Genomic DNA, 25569 nt, shown 5'->3' with positions numbered 1-25569 from the left:
GTTTCTACAGTACAGGTTAACACTACAGTCATGTTTCTACAGTACTGGTTAACACTACAGTCATGTTTCTACAGTACAAGGTAACACTACAGTCATGTTTCTACAGTACAGGTTAACACTACAGTCATGTTTCTACAGTACAGGTTAACACTACAGTCATGTTTCTACAGTACAGGTTAGCACTACAGTCATGTTTCTACAGTACAGGTTAACACTACAGTCATGTTTCTACAGTACAGGTTAACACTACAGTCATGTTTCTACAGTACAGGTTAGCACTACAGTCATGTTTCTACAGTACAGGTTAACACTACAGTCATGTTTCTACAGTACAGGTTAACACTACAGTCATGTTTCTACAGTACAGGTTAACACTACAGTCATGTTTCTACAGTACAGGTTAACACTACAGTCATGTTTCTACAGTACAGGTTAACACTACAGTCATGTTTCTACAGTACAGGTTAACACTACAGTCATGGTTCTACAGTACAAGGTAACACTACAGTCATGTTTCTACAGTACAGGTTAACACTACAGTCATGTTTCTACAGTACAGGTTAACACTACAGTCATGGTTCTACAGTACAAGGTAACACTACAGTCATGTTTCTACAGTACAGGTTAACACTACAGTCATGTTTCTACAGTACAGGTTAACACTACAGTCATGTTTCTACAGTACAGGTTAACACTACAGTCATGTTTCTACAGTACAGGTCAACACTACAGTCATGTTTCTACAGTACAGGTTAACACTACAGTCATGTTTCTACAGTACTGGTTAACACTACAGTCATGTTTCTACAGTACAGGTTAACACTACAGTCATGTTTCTACAGTACAGGTTAACACTACAGTCATGTTTCTACAGTACAAGGTAACACTACAGTCATGTTTCTACAGTACAGGTTAACACTACACTGCTGTGCGTGCCTCACGTTTAGCCACAGTTGTAAGCCACATCCAGGTACTTGTAGGTTCCTACACAGGGATCTCCATACAGAGAACTGGACGCCGGGACGTCACACTGGCTCTTCCCATCACAACGGTGTGTGTCAACAACAGGTACAGGTTAAAACTACAGTCATGTTTCTACAGTACAGGTTAACACTACAGTCATGTTTCTACAGTACAGGTTAACACTACAGTCATGTTTCTAAAGTACAGGTTAACACTACAGTCATGTTTCTACAGTACAGGTTAACACAACAGTCATGTTTCTTCAGTACAGGTTAACACTACAGTCATGTTTCTACAGTACAGGTTAACACTACAGTCATGTTTCTACAGTACAGGTTAACACTACAGTCATGTTTCTACAGTACAGGTTAACACTACAGTCATGTTTCTACAGTACAGGTTAACACTACAGTCATGTTTCTACAGTACAGGTTAACACTACAGTCATGTTTCTACAGTACAGGTTAACACTAGTCATGTTTCTATAGTACAAGTTAACACTACAGTCATGTTTCTACAGTACAGGTTAACACTACAGTCATGTTTCTACAGTACAGGTTAACACTACAGTCATGTTTCTACAGTACAGGTTAACACTACAGTCATGTTTCTACAGTACAGGTTAACAGTACAGTCATGTTTCTACAGTACTGGTTAACACTACAGTCTAGTTTCTACAGTACAGGTTAACACTACAGTCATGTTTCTACAGTACAGGTTAACACTACAGTCATGTTTCTACAGTACAGGTTAAAACTACAGTCATGTTTCTACAGTACAGGTTAACACTACAGTCATGTTTCTACAGTACAGGTTAACACTACAGTCATGTTTCTACAGTACAGGTTAACACTATAGTCATGGTTCTATAGTACAAGTTAACACTACAGTCATGTTTCTACAGTACAGGTTAACACTACAGTCATGTTTCTACAGTACAGGTTAACACTACAGTCATGTTTCTACAGTACAGGTTAACACTACAGTCATGTTTCTACAGTACAGGTTAACACTACAGTCATGTTTCTACAGTACAGGTTAACACTACAGTCATGTTTCTACAGTACAGGTTAACACTACAGTCATGTTTCTATAGTACAAGTTAACACTACAGTCATGTTTCTACAGTACAGGTTAAAACTACAGTCTAGTTTCTACAGTACAGGTTAACACTACAGTCATGTTTCTACAGTACAGGTTAACACTACAGTCATGTTTCTACAGTACAGGTTAAAACTACAGTCATGTTTCTACAGTACAGGTTAACACTACAGTCATGTTTCTACAGTACAGGTTAAAACTACAGTCATGTTTCTACAGTACAGGTTAACACTACAGTCATGTTTCTACAGTACAGGTTAAAACTACAGTCATGTTTCTACAGTACAGGTTAACACTACAGTCATGTTTCTACAGTACAGGTTAACACTACAGTCATGTTTCTACAGTACAGGTTAACACTACAGTCATGTTTCTACAGTACAGGTTAAAACTACAGTCATGTTTCTACAGTACAGGTTAACACTACAGTCATGTTTCTACAGTACAGGTTAAAACTACAGTCATGTTTCTACAGTACAGGTTAACACTACAGTCATGTTTCTACAGTACAGGTTAACACTACAGTCATGTTTCTATAGTACAGGTTAACACTACAGTCATGTTTCTACAGTACAGGTTAAAACTACAGTCATGTTTCTACAGTACAGGTTAACACTACAGTCATGTTTCTATAGTACAAGTTAACACTACAGTCATGTTTCTACAGTACAGGTTAAAATTACAGTCTAGTTTCTACAGTACAGGTTAACACTACGGTCATGTTTCTACAGTACAGGTTAACACTACAGTCATGTTTCTACAGTACAGGTTAAAACTACAGTCATGTTTCTACAGTACAGGTTAACACTACAGTCATGTTTCTACAGTACAGGTTAAAACTACAGTCATGTTTCTACAGTACAGGTTAACACTACAGTCATGTTTCTACAGTACAGGTTAAAACTACAGTCATGTTTCTACAGTACAGGTTAACACTACAGTCATGTTTCTACAGTACAGGTTAACACTACAGTCATGTTTCTACAGTACAGGTTAACACTACAGTCATGTTTCTACAGTACAGGTTAAAACTACAGTCATGTTTCTACAGTACAGGTTAACACTACAGTCATGTTTCTACAGTACAGGTTAAAACTACAGTCATGTTTCTACAGTACAGGTTAACACTACAGTCATGTTTCTACAGTACAGGTTAACACTACAGTCATGTTTCTATAGTACAGGTTAACACTACAGTCATGTTTCTACAGTACAGGTTAAAACTACAGTCATGTTTCTACAGTACAGGTTAACACTACAGTCATGTTTCTACAGTACAGGTTAACACTACAGTCATGTTTCTAAAGTACAGGTTAACACTACAGTCATGTTTCTACAGTACCGGTTAACACTACAGTCATGTTTCTACAGTACAGGTTAACACTACAGTCATGTTTCTACAGTACAGGTTAACACTACAGTCATGTTTCTACAGTACAGGTTAACACTACAGTCATGTTTCTACAGTACAGGTTAACACTACAGTCATGTTTCTACAGTACAGGTTAAAACTACAGTCATGTTTCTACAGTACAGGTTAACACGACAGTCATGTTTCTACAGTACAGGTTAAAACTACAGTCATGTTTCTACAGTACAGGTTAACACGACAGTCTTGTTTCTACAGTACAGGTTAAAACTATAGTCATGTTTCTACAATACAGGTTAACACTACAGTCATGTTTCTACAGTACAGGTTAACACTACAGTCATGTTTCTACAGTACAGGTTAACACTACAGTCATGTTTCTACAGTACAGGTTAACACTACAGTCATGTTTCTACAGTACAGGTTAACACTACAGTCATGTTTCTACAGTACAGGTTAAAACTACAGTCATGTTTCTACAGTACAGGTTAAAACTACAGTCATGTTTCTACAGTACAGGTTAACACTATGGTCATGTTTCTACAGTACAGGTTAACACTATGGTCATGTTTCTATAGTACAAGTTAACACTACAGTCATGTTTCTACAGTACAGGTTAACACTACAGTCATGTTTCTACAGTACAGGTTAAAACTACAGTCATGTTTCTACAGTACAGGTTAACACTACAGTCATGTTTCTACAGTACAGGTTAACACTATAGTCATGTTTCTATAGTACAAGTTAACACTACAGTCATGTTTCTACAGTACAGGTTAACACTACAGTCATGTTTCTACAGTACAGGTTAACACTACAGTCATGTTTCTACAGTACAGGTTAACACTACAGTCATGTTTCTACAGTACAAGTTAACACTACAGTCATGTTTCTACAGTACAGGTTAAAACTACAGTCTAGTTTCTATAGTACAAGTTAACACTACAGTCATGTTTCTACAGTACAGGTTAAAACTACAGTCTAGTTTCTACAGTACAGGTTAAAACTACAGTCTAGTTTCTACAGTACAGGTTAACACTACAGTCATGTTTCTACAGTACAGGTTAACACTATAGTCATGTTTCTATAGTACAAGTTAACACAACAGTCATGTTTCTAGAGTACAGGTTAACACTACAGTCATGTTTCTACAGTACAGGTTAACACTACAGTCATGTTTCTACAGTACAGGTTAAAACTACAGTCATGTTTCTACAGTACAGGTTAACACTACAGTCATGTTTCTACAGTACAGGTTAACACTACAGTCATGTTTCTACAGTACAGGTTAACACTATAGTCATGGTTCTATAGTACAAGTTAACACTACAGTCATGTTTCTACAGTACAGGTTAACACTACAGTCATGTTTCTACAGTACAGGTTAACACTACAGTCATGTTTCTACAGTACAGGTTAACACTACAGTCATGTTTCTACAGTACAGGTTAACACTACAGTCATGTTTCTATAGTACAAGTTTACACTACAGTCATGTTTCTACAGTACAGGTTAAAACTACAGTCTAGTTTCTACAGTACAGGTTAACACTACAGTCATGTTTCTACAGTACAGGTTAACACTACAGTCATGTTTCTACAGTACAGGTTAAAACTACAGTCATGTTTCTACAGTACAGGTTAACACTAAAGTCATGTTTCTACAGTACAGGTTAAAACTACAGTCATGTTTCTACAGTACAGGTTAACACTACAGTCATGTTTCTAAAGTACAGGTTAAAACTACAGTCATGTTTCTACAGTACAGGTTAACACTACAGTCATGTTTCTACAGTACAGGTTAACACTACAGTCATGTTTCTATAGTACAAGTTAACACTACAGTCATGTTTGTACAGTACAGGTTAACACTACAATCATGTTTCTACAGTACAGGTTAACACTACAGTCATGTTTCTACAGTACAGGTTAACACTACAGTCATGTTTCTACAGTACAGGTTAACACTACAGTCATGTTTCTACAGTACAGGTTAACACTACAGTCATGTTTCTACAGTACAGGTTAACACTACAGTCATGTTTCTACAGTACAGGTTAACACTACAGTCATGTTTCTACAGTACAGGTTAACACTACAGTCATGTTTCTACAGTACAGGTTAACACTACAGTCATGTTTCTACAGTACAGGTTAACACTACAGTCATGTTTCTACAGTACAGGTTAAAACTACAGTCATGTTTCTACAGTACAGGTTAACACTACAGTCATGTTTCTACAGTACAGGTTAACACTACAGTCATGTTTCTACAGTACAGGTTAACACTACAGTCATGTTTCTAAAGTACAGGTTAACACTACAGTCATGTTTCTACAGTACCGGTTAACACTACAGTCATGTTTCTACAGTACAGGTTAACACTACAGTCATGTTTCTACAGTACAGGTTAACACTACAGTCATGTTTCTACAGTACAGGTTAACACTACAGTCATGTTTCTACAGTACAGGTTAACACTACAGTCATGTTTCTACAGTACAGGTTAACACTACAGTCATGTTTCTACAGTACAGGTTAACACTATAGTCATGTTTCTATAGTACAAGTTAACACTACAGTAATGTTTCTACAGTACAGGTTAACACTACAGTCATGTTTCTACAGTACAGGTTAACACTACAGTCATGTTTCTACAGTACAGGTTAACACTACAGTCATGTTTCTACAGTACAGGTTAACACTACAGTCATGTTTCTATAGTACAAGTTAACACTACAGTCATGTTTCTACAGTACAGGTTAAAACTACAGTCTAGTTTCTACAGTACAGGTTAACACTACAGTCATGTTTCTACAGTACAGGTTAACACTACAGTCATGTTTCTACAGTACAGGTTAAAACTACAGTCATGTTTCTACAGTACAGGTTAAAACTACAGTCATGTTTCTACAGTACAGGTTAAAACTACAGTCATGTTTCTACAGTACAGGTTAACACTACAGTCATGTTTCTACAGTACAGGTTAACACAACAGTCATGTTTCTACAGTACAGGTTAACACTACAGTCATGTTTCTACAGTACAGGTTAAGACTACAGTCATGTTTCTACAGTACAGGTTAACACTACAGTCATGTTTCTACAGTACAGGTTAACACTACAGTCATGTTTCTACAGTACAGGTTAACACTATAGTCATGGTTCTATAGTACAAGTTAACACTACAGTCATGTTTCTACAGTACAGGTTAACACTACAGTCATGTTTCTACAGTACAGGTTAACACTACAGTCATGTTTCTACAGTACAGGTTAACACTACAGTCATGTTTCTACAGTACAGGTTAACACTACAGTCATGTTTCTACAGTACAGGTTAACACTACAGTCATGTTTCTACAGTACAGGTTAACACTACAGTCATGTTTCTATAGTACAAGTTAACACTACAGTCATGTTTCTACAGTACAGGTTAAAACTACAGTCTAGTTTCTACAGTACAGGTTAACACTACAGTCATGTTTCTACAGTACAGGTTAACACTACAGTCATGTTTCTACAGTACAGGTTAAAACTACAGTCATGTTTCTACAGTACAGGTTAACACTAAAGTCATGTTTCTACAGTACAGGTTAACACTACAGTCATGTTTCTACAGTACAGGTTAACACTACAGTCATGTTTCTACAGTACAGGTTAACACTACAGTCATGTTTCTACAGTACAGGTTAAAACTACAGTCATGTTTCTACAGTACAGGTTAACACTACAGTCATGTTTCTACAGTACAGGTTAACACTACAGTCATGTTTCTACAGTACAGGTTAACACTACAGTCATGTTTCTAAAGTACAGGTTAACACTACAGTCATGTTTCTACAGTACCGGTTAATACTACAGTCATGTTTCTACAGTACAGGTTAACACTACAGTCATGTTTCTACAGTACAGGTTAACACTACAGTCATGTTTCTACAGTACAGGTTAACACTACAGTCATGTTTCTACAGTACAGGTTAACACTACAGTCATGTTTCTACAGTACAGGTTAACACTACAGTCATGTTTCTACAGTACAGGTTAACACTACAGTCATGTTTCTACAGTACAGGTTAACACTATAGTCATGTTTCTATAGTACAAGTTAACACTACAGTAATGTTTCTACAGTACAGGTTAACACTACAGTCATGTTTCTACAGTACAGGTTAACACTACAGTCATGTTTCTACAGTACAGGTTAACACTACAGTCATGTTTCTACAGTACAGGTTAACACTACAGTCATGTTTCTATAGTACAGGTTAACACTACAGTCATGTTTCTATAGTACAGGTTAAAACTACAGTCTAGTTTCTACAGTACAGGTTAACACTACAGTCATGTTTCTACAGTACAGGTTAACACTACAGTCATGTTTCTACAGTACAGGTTAAAACTACAGTCATGTTTCTACAGTACAGGTTAACACTACAGTCATGTTTCTACAGTACAGGTTAACACTACAGTCATGTTTCTACAGTACAGGTTAACACTACAGTCATGTTTCTACAGTACAGGTTAACACAACAGTCATGTTTCTACAGTACAGGTTAACACTACAGTCATGTTTCTACAGTACAGGTTAAGACTACAGTCATGTTTCTACAGTACAGGTTAACACTACAGTCATGTTTCTACAGTACAGGTTAACACTACAGTCATGTTTCTACAGTACAGGTTAACACTATAGTCATGGTTCTATAGTACAAGTTAACACTACAGTCATGTTTCTACAGTACAGGTTAACACTACAGTCATGTTTCTACAGTACAGGTTAACACTACAGTCATGTTTCTACAGTACAGGTTAACACTACAGTCATGTTTCTACAGTACAGGTTAACACTACAGTCATGTTTCTACAGTACAGGTTAACACTACAGTCATGTTTCTACAGTACAGGTTAACACTACAGTCATGTTTCTATAGTACAAGTTAACACTACAGTCATGTTTCTACAGTACAGGTTAAAACTACAGTCTAGTTTCTACAGTACAGGTTAACACTACAGTCATGTTTCTACAGTACAGGTTAACACTACAGTCATGTTTCTACAGTACAGGTTAAAACTACAGTCATGTTTCTACAGTACAGGTTAACACTACAGTCATGTTTCTACAGTACAGGTTAACACTACAGTCATGTTTCTACAGTACAGGTTAACACTACAGTCATGTTTCTAAAGTACAGGTTAACACTACAGTCATGTTTCTACAGTACCGGTTAATACTACAGTCATGTTTCTACAGTACAGGTTAACACTACAGTCATGTTTCTACAGTACAGGTTAACACTACAGTCATGTTTCTACAGTACAGGTTAACACTACAGTCATGTTTCTACAGTACAGGTTAACACTACAGTCATGTTTCTACAGTACAGGTTAACACTACAGTCATGTTTCTACAGTACAGGTTAACACTACAGTCATGTTTCTACAGTACAGGTTAACACTATAGTCATGTTTCTATAGTACAAGTTAACACTACAGTCATGTTTCTACAGTACAGGTTAACACTACAGTCATGTTTCTACAGTACAGGTTAACACTACAGTCATGTTTCTACAGTACAGGTTAACACTACAGTCATGTTTCTACAGTACAGGTTAACACTACAGTCATGTTTCTATAGTACAAGTTAACACTACAGTCATGTTTCTACAGTACAGGTTAAAACTACAGTCTAGTTTCTACAGTACAGGTTAACACTACAGTCATGTTTCTACAGTACAGGTTAACACTACAGTCATGTTTCTACAGTACAGGTTAAAACTACAGTCATGTTTCTACAGTACAGGTTAACACTACAGTCATGTTTCTACAGTACAGGTTAACACTACAGTCATGTTTCTACAGTACAGGTTAACACTACAGTCATGTTTCTACAGTACAGGTTAACACAACAGTCATGTTTCTACAGTACAGGTTAACACTACAGTCATGTTTCTACAGTACAGGTTAAGACTACAGTCATGTTTCTACAGTACAGGTTAAAACTACAGTCATGTTTCTACAGTACAGGTTAACACTACAGTCATGTTTCTACAGTACAGGTTAACACTACAGTCATGTTTCTACAGTACAGGTTAACACTACAGTCATGTTTCTACAGTACAGGTTAACACTACAGTCATGTTTCTACAGTACAGGTTAACACTACAGTCATGTTTCTACAGTACAGGTTAACACTACAGTCATGTTTCTACAGTACAGGTTAACACTACAGTCATGTTTCTACAGTACAGGTTAACACTACAGTCATGTTTCTAAAGTACAGGTTAACACTACAGTCATGTTTCTACAGTACCGGTTAACACTACAGTCATGTTTCTACAGTACAGGTTAACACTACAGTCATGTTTCTACAGTACAGGTTAACACTACAGTCATGTTTCTACAGTACCGGTTAACACTACAGTCATGTTTCTACAGTACAGGTTAACACTACAGTCATGTTTCTACAGTACAGGTTAACACTACAGTCATGTTTCTACAGTACAGGTTAACACTACAGTCATGTTTCTACAGTACAGGTTAACACTACAGTCATGTTTCTACAGTACAGGTTAACACTACAGTCATGTTTTTACAGTACAGTCATGTTTCTACAGTACAGGTTAACACTACAGTCATGTTTCTACAGTACAGGTTAACAGTACAGTCATGTTTCTACAGTACAGGTTAACACTACAGTCATGTTTCTACAGTACAAGTTAACACTACAGTCATGTTTCTACAGTACAAGTTAACACTACAGTCATGTTTCTACAGTACAGGTTAACACTACAGTCATGTTTCTACAGTACAGGTTAACACTACAGTCATGTTTCTATAGTACAAGTTAACACTACAGTCATGTTTCGACAGTACAGTCATGTTTCTACAGTACAGGTTAACACTACAGTCATGTTTCTATAGTACAGGTTAACACTACAGTCATGTTTCTACAGTACAGGTCAACACTACAGTCATGTTTCTACAGTACAGGTTAACACTACAGTCATGTTTCTACAGTACAGGTTAACACTACAGTCATGTTTCTACAGTACAGGTTAACACTACAGTCATGTTTCTACAGTACAGGTTAACACTACAGTCATGTTTCTACAGTACAAGTTAACACTACAGTCATGTTTCTACAGTACAGGTTAACACTACAGTCATGTTTCTTCAGTACAGGTTAACACTACAGTCATGTTTCTACAGTACAGGTTAAAACTACAGTCATGTTTCTACAGTACAGGTTAACACTACAGTCATGTTTCTACAGTACAGGTTAACACTACAGTCATGTCTCTACAGTACAGGTTAACACTACAGTCATGTTTCTACAGTACAGGTTAACACTACAGTCATGTTTCTACAGTACAGGTTAACACTACAGTCATGTTTCTACAGTACAGGTTAACACTACAGTCATGTTTCTACAGTACAGGTTAACACTACAGTCATGTTTCTACAGTACAGGTTAACACTAGTCATGTTTCTACAGTACAGGTTAACTCTACAGTCATGTTTCTACAGTACAGTTTAAAACTACAGTCATGTTTCTACAGTACAGGTTAACACTACAGTCATGTTTCTACAGTACAGGTTAACACTACAGTCATGTTTCTAAAGTACAAGTTAACACTACAGTCATGTTTCTACAGTACCGGTTAACACTACAGTCATGTTTCTACAGTACAGGTTAAAACTACAGTCATGTTTCTACAGTACAGGTTAACACTACAGTCATGTTTCTACAGTACAGGTTAACACTACAGTCATGTTTCTACAGTACAGGTTAACACTACAGTCATGTTTCTACAGTACAGGTTAACACTACAGTCATGTTTCTACAGTACAGGTTAACACTACAGTCATGTTTCTACAGTACAGGTTAAAACTACAGTCATGTTTCTACAGTACAGGTTAACACTACAGTCATGTTTCTACAGTACAGGTTAACACTACAGTCATGTTTCTACAGTACAGGTTAACACTACAGTCATGTTTTTACAGTACAGTCATGTTTCTACAGTACAGGTTAACACTACAGTCATGTTTCTACAGTACAGGTTAACAGTACAGTCATGTTTCTACAGTACAGGTTAACACTACAGTCATGTTTCTACAGTACAGGTTAACACTACAGTCATGTTTCTACAGTACAAGTTAACACTACAGTCATGTTTCTACAGTACAAGTTAACACTACAGTCATGTTTCTACAGTACAGGTTAACACTACAGTCATGTTTCTACAGTACAGTCATGTTTCTACAGTACAGGTTAACACTACAGTCATGTTTCTATAGTACAGGTCAACACTACAGTCATGTTTCTACAGTACAGGTTAACACTACAGTCATGTTTCTACAGTACAGGTTAACACTACAGTCATGTTTCTACAGTACAGGTTAACACTACAGTCATGTTTCTACAGTACAGGTTAACACTACAGTCATGTTTCTACAGTACAGGTTAACACTACAGTCATGTTTCTACAGTACAGGTTAACACTACAGTCATGTTTCTACAGTACAGGTTAACACTACAGTCATGTTTCTTCAGTACAGGTTAACACTACAGTCATGTTTCTACAGTACAGGTTAAAACTACAGTCATGTTTCTACAGTACAGGTTAACACTACAGTCATGTTTCTACAGTACAGGTTAACACTACAGTCATGTCTCTACAGTACAGGTTAACACTACAGTCATGTTTCTACAGTACAGGTTAACACTACAGTCATGTTTCTACAGTACAGGTTAACACTACAGTCATGTTTCTACAGTACAGGTTAACACTACAGTCATGTTTCTACAGTACAGGTTAACACTACAGTCATGTTTCTACAGTACAGGTTAACACTAGTCATGTTTCTACAGTACAGGTTAACTCTACAGTCATGTTTCTACAGTACAGTTTAAAACTACAGTCATGTTTCTACAGTACAGGTTAACACTACAGTCATGTTTCTACAGTACAGGTTAACACTACAGTCATGTTTCTAAAGTACAAGTTAACACTACAGTCATGTTTCTACAGTACCGGTTAACACTACAGTCATGTTTCTACAGTACAGGTTAACACTACAGTCATGTTTCTACAGTACAGGTTAACACTACAGTCATGTTTCTACAGTACAGGTTAACACTACAGTCATGTTTCTACAGTACAGGTTAACACTACAGTCATGTTTCTACAGTACAGGTTAACACTACAGTCATGTTTCTTCAGTACAGGTTAACACTACAGTCATGTTTCTACAGTACAGGTTAACACTACAGTCATGTTTCTACAGTACAGGTTAAAACTACAGTCATGTTTCTACAGTACAGGTTAACACTACAGTCAGGTTTCTACAGTACAGGTTAACACTACAGTCATGTTTCTACAGTACAGGTTAACACTACAGTCATGTTTCTACAGTACAGGTTAAAACTACAGTCATGTTTCTACAGTACCAGTTAACACTACAGTCATGTTTCTACAGTACAGGTTAACACTACAGTCATGTTTCTACAGTACAGGTTAACACTACAGTCATGTTTCTACAGTACAGTCATGTTTCTACAGTACAGGTTAACACTACAGTCATGTTTCTACAGTACAGGTTAACAGTACAGTCATGTTTCTACAGTACAGGTTAACACTACAGTCATGTTTCTACAGTACAGGTTAACACTACAGTCATGTTTCTACAGTACAAGTTAACACTACAGTCATGTTTCTACAGTACAAGTTAACACTACAGTCATGTTTCTACAGTACAGGTTAACACTACAGTCATGTTTCTACAGTACAGGTTAACACTACAGTCATGTTTCTATAGTACAAGTTAACACTACAGTCATGTTTCTACAGTACAGTCATGTTTCTACAGTACAGGTTAACACTACAGTCATGTTTCTATAGTACAGGTTAACACTACAGTCATGTTTCTACAGTACAGGTCAACACTACAGTCATGTTTCTACAGTACAGGTTAACACTACAGTCATGTTTCTACAGTACAGGTTAACACTACAGTCATGTTTCTACAGTACAGGTTAACACTACAGTCATGTTTCTACAGTACCGGTTAACACTACAGTCATGTTTCTACAGTACAGGTTAACACTACAGTCATGTTTCTATAGTACAAGTTAACACTACAGTCATGTTTCTACAGTACAGGTTAACACTACAGTCATGTTTCTACAGTACAGGTTAACACTACAGTCATGTTTCTACAGTACAGGTTAACACTACAGTCATGTTTCTACAGTACAGGTTAACACTACAGTCATGTTTCTACAGTACAGGTTAACACTACAGTCATGTTTCTACAGTACAGGTTAACACTACAGTCATGTTTCTACAGTACAAGTTAACACTACAGTCATGTTTCTACAGTACAGGTTAACACTACAGTCATGTTTCTTCAGTACAGGTTAACACTACAGTCATGTTTCTACAGTACAGGTTAAAACTACAGTCATGTTTCTACAGTACAGGTTAACACTACAGTCATGTTTCTACAGTACAGGTTAACACTACAGTCATGTCTCTACAGTACAGGTTAACACTACAGTCATGTTTCTACAGTACAGGTTAACACTACAGTCATGTTTCTACAGTACAGGTTAACACTACAGTCATGTTTCTACAGTACAGGTTAACACTACAGTCATGTTTCTACAGTACAGGTTAACACTACAGTCATGTTTCTACAGTACAGGTTAACACTAGTCATGTTTCTACAGTACAGGTTAACTCTACAGTCATGTTTCTACAGTACAGTTTAAAACTACAGTCATGTTTCTACAGTACAGGTTAACACTACAGTCATGTTTCTACAGTACAGGTTAACACTACAGTCATGTTTCTAAAGTACAAGTTAACACTACAGTCATGTTTCTACAGTACCGGTTAACACTACAGTCATGTTTCTACAGTACAGGTTAAAACTACAGTCATGTTTCTACAGTACAGGTTAACACTACAGTCATGTTTCTACAGTACAGGTTAACACTACAGTCATGTTTCTACAGTACAGGTTAACACTACAGTCATGTTTCTACAGTACAGGTTAACACTACAGTCATGTTTCTACAGTACAGGTTAACACTACAGTCATGTTTCTACAGTACAGGTTAAAACTACAGTCATGTTTCTACAGTACAGGTTAACACTACAGTCATGTTTCTACAGTACAGGTTAACACTACAGTCATGTTTCTACAGTACAGGTTAACACTACAGTCATGTTTTTACAGTACAGTCATGTTTCTACAGTACAGGTTAACACTACAGTCATGTTTCTACAGTACAGGTTAACAGTACAGTCATGTTTCTACAGTACAGGTTAACACTACAGTCATGTTTCTACAGTACAGGTTAACACTACAGTCATGTTTCTACAGTACAAGTTAACACTACAGTCATGTTTCTACAGTACAAGTTAACACTACAGTCATGTTTCTACAGTACAGGTTAACACTACAGTCATGTTTCTACAGTACAGTCATGTTTCTACAGTACAGGTTAACACTACAGTCATGTTTCTATAGTACAGGTCAACACTACAGTCATGTTTCTACAGTACAGGTTAACACTACAGTCATGTTTCTACAGTACAGGTTAACACTACAGTCATGTTTCTACAGTACAGGTTAACACTACAGTCATGTTTCTACAGTACAGGTTAACACTACAGTCATGTTTCTACAGTACAGGTTAACACTACAGTCATGTTTCTACAGTACAGGTTAACACTACAGTCATGTTTCTACAGTACAGGTTAACACTACAGTCATGTTTCTTCAGTACAGGTTAACACTACAGTCATGTTTCTACAGTACAGGTTAAAACTACAGTCATGTTTCTACAGTACAGGTTAACACTACAGTCATGTTTCTACAGTACAGGTTAACACTACAGTCATGTCTCTACAGTACAGGTTAACACTACAGTCATGTTTCTACAGTACAGGTTAACACTACAGTCATGTTTCTACAGTACAGGTTAACACTACAGTCATGTTTCTACAGTACAGGTTAACACTACAGTCATGTTTCTACAGTACAGGTTAACACTACAGTCATGTTTCTACAGTACAGGTTAACACTAGTCATGTTTCTACAGTACAGGTTAACTCTACAGTCATGTTTCTACAGTACAGTTTAAAACTACAGTCATGTTTCTACAGTACAGGTTAACACTACAGTCATGTTTCTACAGTACAGGTTAACACTACAGTCATGTTTCTAAAGTACAAGTTAACACTACAGTCATGTTTCTACAGTACCGGTTAACACTACAGTCATGTTTCTACAGTACAGGTTAACACTACAGTCATGTTTCTACAGTACAGGTTAACACTACAGTCATGTTTCTACAGTACAGGTTAACACTACAGTCATGTTTCTACAGTACAGGTTAACACTACAGTCATGTTTCTACAGTACAGGTTAACACTACAGTCATGTTTCTTCAGTACAGGTTAACACTACAGTCATGTTTCTACAGTACAGGTTAACACTACAGTCATGTTTCTACAGTACAGGTTAAAACTACAGTCATGTTTCTACAGTACAGGTTAACACTACAGTCAGGTTTCTACAGTACAGGTTAACACTACAGTCATGTTTCTACAGTACAGGTTAACACTACAGTCATGTTTCTACAGTACAGGTTAAAACTACAGTCATGTTTCTACAGTACCAGTTAACACTACAGTCATGTTTCTACAGTACAGGTTAACACTACAGTCATGTTTCTACAGTACAGGTTAACACTACAGTCATGTTTCTACAGTACAGTCATGTTTCTACAGTACAGGTTAACACTACAGTCATGTTTCTACAGTACAGGTTAACAGTACAGTCATGTTTCTACAGTACAGGTTAACACTACAGTCATGTTTCTACAGTACAGGTTAACACTACAGTCATGTTTCTACAGTACAAGTTAACACTACAGTCATGTTTCTACAGTACAAGTTAACACTACAGTCATGTTTCTACAGTACAGGTTAACACTACAGTCATGTTTCTACAGTACAGGTTAACACTACAGTCATGTTTCTATAGTACAAGTTAACACTACAGTCATGTTTCTACAGTACAGTCATGTTTCTACAGTACAGGTTAACACTACAGTCATGTTTCTATAGTACAGGTTAACACTACAGTCATGTTTCTACAGTACAGGTCAACACTACAGTCATGTTTCTACAGTACAGGTTAACACTACAGTCATGTTTCTACAGTACAGGTTAACACTACAGTCATGTTTCTACAGTACAGGTTAACACTACAGTCATGTTTCTACAGTACCGGTTAACACTACAGTCATGTTTCTACAGTACAGGTTAACACTACAGTCATGTTTCTATAGTACAAGTTAACACTACAGTCATGTTTCTACAGTACAGGTTAACACTACAGTCATGTTTCTACAGTACAGGTTAACACTACAGTCATGTTTCTACAGTACAGGTTAACACTACAGTCATGTTTCTACAGTACAGGTTAACACTACAGTCATGTTTCTACAGTACAGGTTAACACTACAGTCATGTTTCTAAAGTACAGGTTAACACTACAGTCATGTTTCTACAGTACCGGTTAACACTACAGTCATGTTTCTACAGTACAGGTTAACACTACAGTCATGTTTCTACAGTACAGGTTAACACTACAGTCATGTTTCTACAGTACAGGTTAACACTACAGTCATGTTTCTACAGTACAGGTTAAAACTACAGTCATGTTTCTACAGTACAGGTTAACACTACAGTCATGTTTCTACAGTACAGGTTAACACTACAGTCATGTTTTTACAGTACAGTCATGTTTCTACAGTACAGGTTAACACTACAGTCATGTTTCTACAGTACAGGTTAACAGTACAGTCATGTTTCTACAGTACAGGTTAACACTACAGTCATGTTTCTACAGTACCGGTTAACACTACAGTCATGTTTCTACAGTACAGGTTAACACTACAGTCATGTTTCTACAGTACAAGTTAACACTACAGTCATGTTTCTACAGTACAAGTTAACACTACAGTCATGTTTCTACAGTACAGGTTAACACTACAGTCATGTTTCTACAGTACAGGTTAACACTACAGTCATGTTTCTATAGTACAAGTTAACACTACAGTCATGTTTCTACAGTACAGTCATGTTTCTACAGTACAGGTTAACACTACAGTCATGTTTCTATAGTACAGGTTAACACTACAGTCATGTTTCTACAGTACAGGTCAACACTACAGTCATGTTTCTACAGTACAGGTTAACACTACAGTCATGTTTCTACAGTACAGGTTAACACTACAGTCATGTTTCTACAGTACAGGTTAACACTACAGTCATGTTTCTACAGTACAGGTTAACACTACAGTCATGTTTCTACAGTACAAGTTAACACTACAGTCATGTTTCTACAGTACAGGTTAACACTACAGTCATGTTTCTTCAGTACAGGTTAACACTACAGTCATGTTTCTACAGTACAGGTTAAAACTACAGTCATGTTTCTACAGTACAGGTTAACACTACAGTCATGTTTCTACAGTACAGGTTAACACTACAGTCATGTCTCTACAGTACAGGTTAACACTACAGTCATGTTTCTACAGTACAGGTTAACACTACAGTCATGTTTCTACAGTACAGGTTAACACTACAGTCATGTTTCTACAGTACAGGTTAACACTACAGTCATGTTTCTACAGTACAGGTTAACACTACAGTCATGTTTCTACAGTACAGGTTAACACTAGTCATGTTTCTACAGTACAGGTTAACTCTACAGTCATGTTTCTACAGTACAGTTTAAAACTACAGTCATGTTTCTACAGTACAGGTTAACACTACAGTCATGTTTCTACAGTACAGGTTAACACTACAGTCATGTTTCTAAAGTACAAGTTAACACTACAGTCATGTTTCTACAGTACCGGTTAACACTACAGTCATGTTTCTACAGTACAGGTTAAAACTACAGTCATGTTTCTACAGTACAGGTTAACACTACAGTCATGTTTCTACAGTACAGGTTAACACTACAGTCATGTTTCTACAGTACAGGTTAACACTACAGTCATGTTTCTACAGTACAGGTTAACACTACAGTCATGTTTCTACAGTACAGGTTAACACTACAGTCATGTTTCTACAGTACAGGTTAAAACTACAGTCATGTTTCTACAGTACAGGTTAACACTACAGTCATGTTTCTACAGTACAGGTTAACACTACAGTCATGTTTCTACAGTACAGGTTAACACTACAGTCATGTTTTTACAGTACAGTCATGTTTCTACAGTACAGGTTAACACTACAGTCATGTTTCTACAGTACAGGTTAACAGTACAGTCATGTTTCTACAGTACAGGTTAACACTACAGTCATGTTTCTACAGTACAGGTTAACACTACAGTCATGTTTCTACAGTACAAGTTAACACTACAGTCATGTTTCTACAGTACAAGTTAACACTACAGTCATGTTTCTACAGTACAGGTTAACACTACAGTCATGTTTCTACAGTACAGTCATGTTTCTACAGTACAGGTTAACACTACAGTCATGTTTCTATAGTACAGGTCAACACTACAGTCATGTTTCTACAGTACAGGTTAACACTACAGTCATGTTTCTACAGTACAGGTTAACACTACAGTCATGTTTCTACAGTACAGGTTAACACTACAGTCATGTTTCTACAGTACAGGTTAACACTACAGTCATGTTTCTACAGTACAGGTTAACACTACAGTCATGTTTCTACAGTACAGGTTAACACTACAGTCATGTTTCTACAGTACAGGTTAACACTACAGTCATGTTTCTTCAGTACAGGTTAACACTACAGTCATGTTTCTACAGTACAGGTTAAAACTACAGTCATGTTTCTACAGTACAGGTTAACACTACAGTCATGTTTCTACAGTACAGGTTAACACTACAGTCATGTCTCTACAGTACAGGTTAACACTACAGTCATGTTTCTACAGTACAGGTTAACACTACAGTCATGTTTCTACAGTACAGGTTAACACTACAGTCATGTTTCTACAGTACAGGTTAACACTACAGTCATGTTTCTACAGTACAGGTTAACACTACAGTCATGTTTCTACAGTACAGGTTAACACTAGTCATGTTTCTACAGTACAGGTTAACTCTACAGTCATGTTTCTACAGTACAGTTTAAAACTACAGTCATGTTTCTACAGTACAGGTTAACACTACAGTCATGTTTCTACAGTACAGGTTAACACTACAGTCATGTTTCTAAAGTACAAGTTAACACTACAGTCATGTTTCTACAGTACCGGTTAACACTACAGTCATGTTTCTACAGTACAGGTTAACACTACAGTCATGTTTCTACAGTACAGGTTAACACTACAGTCATGTTTCTACAGTACAGGTTAACACTACAGTCATGTTTCTACAGTACAGGTTAACACTACAGTCATGTTTCTACAGTACAGGTTAACACTACAGTCATGTTTCTACAGTACAGGTTAACACTACAGTCATGTTTCTACAGTACAGGTTAACACTACAGTCATGTTTCTACAGTACAGGTTAAAACTACAGTCATGTTTCTACAGTACAGGTTAACACTACAGTCATGTTTCTACAGTACAGGTTAACACTACAGTCATGTTTCTACAGTACAGGTTAACACTACAGTCATGTTTCTACAGTACAGGTTAAAACTACAGTCATGTTTCTACAGTACCAGTTAACACTACAGTCATGTTTCTACAGTACAGGTTAACACTACAGTCATGTTTCTACAGTACAGGTTAACACTACAGTCATGTTTCTACAGTACAGTCATGTTTCTACAGTACAGGTTAACACTACAGTCATGTTTCTACAGTACAGGTTAACAGTACAGTCATGTTTCTACAGTACAGGTTAACACTACAGTCATGTTTCTACAGTACAGGTTAACACTACAGTCATGTTTCTACAGTACAAGTTAACACTACAGTCATGTTTCTACAGTACAAGTTAACACTACAGTCATGTTTCTACAGTACAGGTTAACACTACAGTCATGTTTCTACAGTACAGGTTAACACTACAGTCATGTTTCTATAGTACAAGTTAACACTACAGTCATGTTTCTACAGTACAGTCATGTTTCTACAGTACAGGTTAACACTACAGTCATGTTTCTATAGTACAGGTTAACACTACAGTCATGTTTCTACAGTACAGGTCAACACTACAGTCATGTTTCTACAGTACAGGTTAACACTACAGTCATGTTTCTACAGTACAGGTTAACACTACAGTCATGTTTCTACAGTACAGGTTAACACTACAGTCATGTTTCTACAGTACCGGTTAACACTACAGTCATGTTTCTACAGTACAGGTTAACACTACAGTCATGTTTCTACAGTACAGGTTAACACTACAGTCATGTTTCTACAGTACAGGTTAACACTACAGTCATGTTTCTACAGTACAGGTTAACACTACAGTCATGTTTCTACAGTACAGGTTAAAACTACAGTCATGTTTCTACAGTACAGGTTAACACTACAGTCATGTTTCTACAGTACAGGTTAACACTACAGTCATGTTTTTACAGTACAGTCATGTTTCTACAGTACAGGTTAACACTACAGTCATGTTTCTACAGTACAGGTTAACAGTACAGTCATGTTTCTACAATACAGGTTAACACTACAGTCATGTTTCTACAGTACAGGTTAACACTACAGTCATGTTTCTACAGTACAAGTTAACACTACAGTCATGTTTCTACAGTACAAGTTAACACTACAGTCATGTTTCTACAGTACAGGTTAACACTACAGTCATGTTTCTACAGTACAGGTTAACACTACAGTCATGTTTCTATAGTACAAGTTAACACTACAGTCATGTTTCTACAGTACAGTCATGTTTCTACAGTACAGGTTAACACTACAGTCATGTTTCTATAGTACAGGTTAACACTACAGTCATGTTTCTACAGTACAGGTCAACACTACAGTCATGTTTCTACAGTACAGGTTAACACTACAGTCATGTTTCTACAGTACAGGTTAACACTACAGTCATGTTTCTACAGTACAGGTTAACACTACAGTCATGTTTCTACAGTACAGGTTAACACTACAGTCATGTTTCTACAGTACAAGTTAACACTACAGTCATGTTTCTACAGTACAGGTTAACACTACAGTCATGTTTCTTCAGTACAGGTTAACACTACAGTCATGTTTCTACAGTACAGGTTAAAACTACAGTCATGTTTCTACAGTACAGGTTAACACTACAGTCATGTTTCTACAGTACAGGTTAACACTACAGTCATGTCTCTACAGTACAGGTTAACACTACAGTCATGTTTCTACAGTACAGGTTAACACTACAGTCATGTTTCTACAGTACAGGTTAACACTACAGTCATGTTTCTACAGTACAGGTTAACACTACAGTCATGTTTCTACAGTACAGGTTAACACTACAGTCATGTTTCTACAGTACAGGTTAACACTAGTCATGTTTCTACAGTACAGGTTAACTCTACAGTCATGTTTCTACAGTACAGTTTAAAACTACAGTCATGTTTCTACAGTACAGGTTAACACTACAGTCATGTTTCTACAGTACAGGTTAACACTACAGTCATGTTTCTAAAGTACAAGTTAACACTACAGTCATGTTTCTACAGTACCGATTAACACTACAGTCATGTTTCTACAGTACAGGTTAACACTACAGTCATGTTTCTACAGTACAGGTTAACACTACAGTCATGTTTCTACAGTACAGGTTAACACTACAGTCATGTTTCTACAGTACAGGTTAACACTACAGTCATGTTTCTACAGTACAGGTTAACACTACAGTCATGTTTCTACAGTACAGGTTAACACTACAGTCATGTTTCTACAGTACAGGTTAACACTACAGTCATGTTTCTACAGTACAGGTTAAAACTACAGTCATGTTTCTACAGTACAGGTTAACACTACAGTCATGTTTCTACAGTACAGGTTAACACTACAGTCATGTTTCTACAGTACAGGTTAACACTACAGTCATGTTTCTACAGTACAGGTTAAAACTACAGTCATGTTTCTACAGTACCAGTTAACACTACAGTCATGTTTCTACAGTACAGGTTAACACTACAGTCATGTTTCTACAGTACAGGTTAACACTACAGTCATGTTTCTACAGTACAGTCATGTTTCTACAGTACAGGTTAACACTACAGTCATGTTTCTACAGTACAGGTTAACAGTACAGTCATGTTTCTACAGTACAGGTTAACACTACAGTCATGTTTCTACAGTACAGGTTAACACTACAGTCATGTTTCTACAGTACAAGTTAACACTACAGTCATGTTTCTACAGTACAAGTTAACACTACAGTCATGTTTCTACAGTACAGGTTAACACTACAGTCATGTTTCTACAGTACAGGTTAACACTACAGTCATGTTTCTATAGTACAAGTTAACACTACAGTCATGTTTCTACAGTACAGTCATGTTTCTACAGTACAGGTTAACACTACAGTCATGTTTCTATAGTACAGGTTAACACTACAGTCATGTTTCTACAGTACAGGTCAACACTACAGTCATGTTTCTACAGTACAGGTTAACACTACAGTCATGTTTCTACAGTACAGGTTAACACTACAGTCATGTTTCTACAGTACAGGTTAACACTACAGTCATGTTTCTACAGTACCGGTTAACACTACAGTCATGTTTCTACAGTACAGGTTAACACTACAGTCATGTTTCTATAGTACAAGTTAACACTACAGTCATGTTTCTACAGTACAGTCATGTTTCTACAGTACAGGTTAACACTACAGTCATGTTTCTACAGTACAGGTTAACACTACAGTCATGTTTCTACAGTACAGGTTAACACTACAGTCATGTTTCTATAGTACAAGTTAACACTACAGTCATGTTTCTACAGTACAGTCATGTTTCTACAGTACAGGTTAACACTACAGTCATGTTTCTATAGTACAGGTTAACACTACAGTCATGTTTCTACAGTACAGGTCAACACTACAGTCATGTTTCTACAGTACAGGTTAAAACTACAGTCATGTTTCTACAGTACAGGTTAACACTACAGTCATGTTTCTACAGTACAGGTTAACACTACAGTCATGTTTCTACAGTACAGGTTAACACTACAGTCATGTTTCTACAGTACAAGTTAACACTACAGTCATGTTTCTACAGTACAGGTTAAAACTACAGTCATGTTTCTACAGTACAGGTTAACACTACAGTCATGTTTCTACAGTACAGGTTAACACTACAGTCATGTTTCTACAGTACAGGTTAACACTACAGTCATGTTTCTACAGTACAGGTAAAAACTACAGTCATGTTTCTACAGTACCGGTTAACACTACAGTCATGTTTCTACAGTACAGGTTAACACTACAGTCATGTTTCTACAGTACAGGTTAACACTACAGTCATGTTTCTACAGTACAGGTTAACACTACAGTCATGTTTCTACAGTACAGGTTAAAACTACAGTCATGTTTCTACAGTACCAGTTAACACTACAGTCATGTTTCTACAGTACAGGTTAACACTACAGTCATGTTTCTACAGTACAGGTTAACACTACAGTCATGTTTCTACAGTACAGTCATGTTTCTACAGTACAGGTTAACACTACAGTCATGTTTCTACAGTACAGGTTAACAGTACAGTCATGTTTCTACAGTACAGGTTAACACTACAGTCATGTTTCTACAGTACAGGTTAACACTACAGTCATGTTTCTACAGTACAAGTTAACACTACAGTCATGTTTCTACAGTACAAGTTAACACTACAGTCATGTTTCTACAGTACAGGTTAACACTACAGTCATGTTTCTACAGTACAGGTTAACACTACAGTCATGTTTCTATAGTACAAGTTAACACTACAGTCATGTTTCTACAGTACAGTCATGTTTCTACAGTACAGGTTAACACTACAGTCATGTTTCTATAGTACAGGTTAACACTACAGTCATGTTTCTACAGTACAGGTCAACACTACAGTCATGTTTCTACAGTACAGGTTAACACTACAGTCATGTTTCTACAGTACAGGTTAACACTACAGTCATGTTTCTACAGTACAGGTTAACACTACAGTCATGTTTCTACAGTACCGGTTAACACTACAGTCATGTTTCTACAGTACAGGTTAACACTACAGTCATGTTTCTATAGTACAAGTTAACACTACAGTCATGTTTCTACAGTACAGTCATGTTTCTACAGTACAGGTTAACACTACAGTCATGTTTCTACAGTACAGGTTAACACTACAGTCATGTTTCTACAGTACAGGTTAACACTACAGTCATGTTTCTATAGTACAAGTTAACACTACAGTCATGTTTCTACAGTACAGTCATGTTTCTACAGTACAGGTTAACACTACAGTCATGTTTCTATAGTACAGGTTAACACTACAGTCATGTTTCTACAGTACAGGTCAACACTACAGTCATGTTTCTACAGTACAGGTTAAAACTACAGTCATGTTTCTACAGTACAGGTTAACACTACAGTCATGTTTCTACAGTACAGGTTAACACTACAGTCATGTTTCTACAGTACAGGTTAACACTACAGTCATGTTTCTACAGTACAAGTTAACACTACAGTCATGTTTCTACAGTACAGGTTAAAACTACAGTCATGTTTCTACAGTACAGGTTAACACTACAGTCATGTTTCTACAGTACAGGTTAACACTACAGTCATGTTTCTACAGTACAGGTTAACACTACAGTCATGTTTCTACAGTACAGGTAAAAACTACAGTCATGTTTCTACAGTACCGGTTAACACTACAGTCATGTTTCTACAGTACAGGTTAACACTACAGTCATGTTTCTACAGTACAGGTTCACACTACAGTCATGTTTCTACAGTACAGGTTAACACTACAGTCATGTTTCTACAGTACAAGTTAACACTACAGTCATGTTTCTACAGTACAGGTTAACACTACAGTGATGTTGCTACAGTACAGGTTAACACTACAGTCATGTTTCTACAGTACAGGTTAACACTACAGTCATGTTTCTACAGTACAGGTTAACACTATAGTCAT

The 25569-nt window shown here is 36.8% G+C and overlaps 1 protein-coding gene across 1 annotated transcript in view; it reads right to left on the bottom strand.

Moving 5' to 3' along the window:
* Positions 1 to 934: 934 nt before the first annotated feature.
* LOC139573307 (L-rhamnose-binding lectin CSL2-like) overlaps positions 935 to 25569 on the bottom strand; it is a 32138-nt gene continuing 7503 nt past the window's right edge. Inside the window, exon 9 of the mRNA XM_071396605.1 lies at positions 935 to 1051. Within this exon, the coding sequence (XP_071252706.1) occupies positions 944 to 1051 (108 nt within the window). The 3' untranslated portion in view covers positions 935 to 943. The remainder of the gene's footprint in view (positions 1052 to 25569) is intronic.

The sequence above is a fragment of the Salvelinus alpinus genome, chromosome 4, assembly GCF_045679555.1.
Source record: "Salvelinus alpinus chromosome 4, SLU_Salpinus.1, whole genome shotgun sequence".
Taxonomy (NCBI): Eukaryota; Metazoa; Chordata; class Actinopteri; order Salmoniformes; family Salmonidae; genus Salvelinus; species Salvelinus alpinus.
Note: the sequence above shows the minus strand (reverse complement) of the source record. Positions and strands in the feature narration are given on the sequence as shown.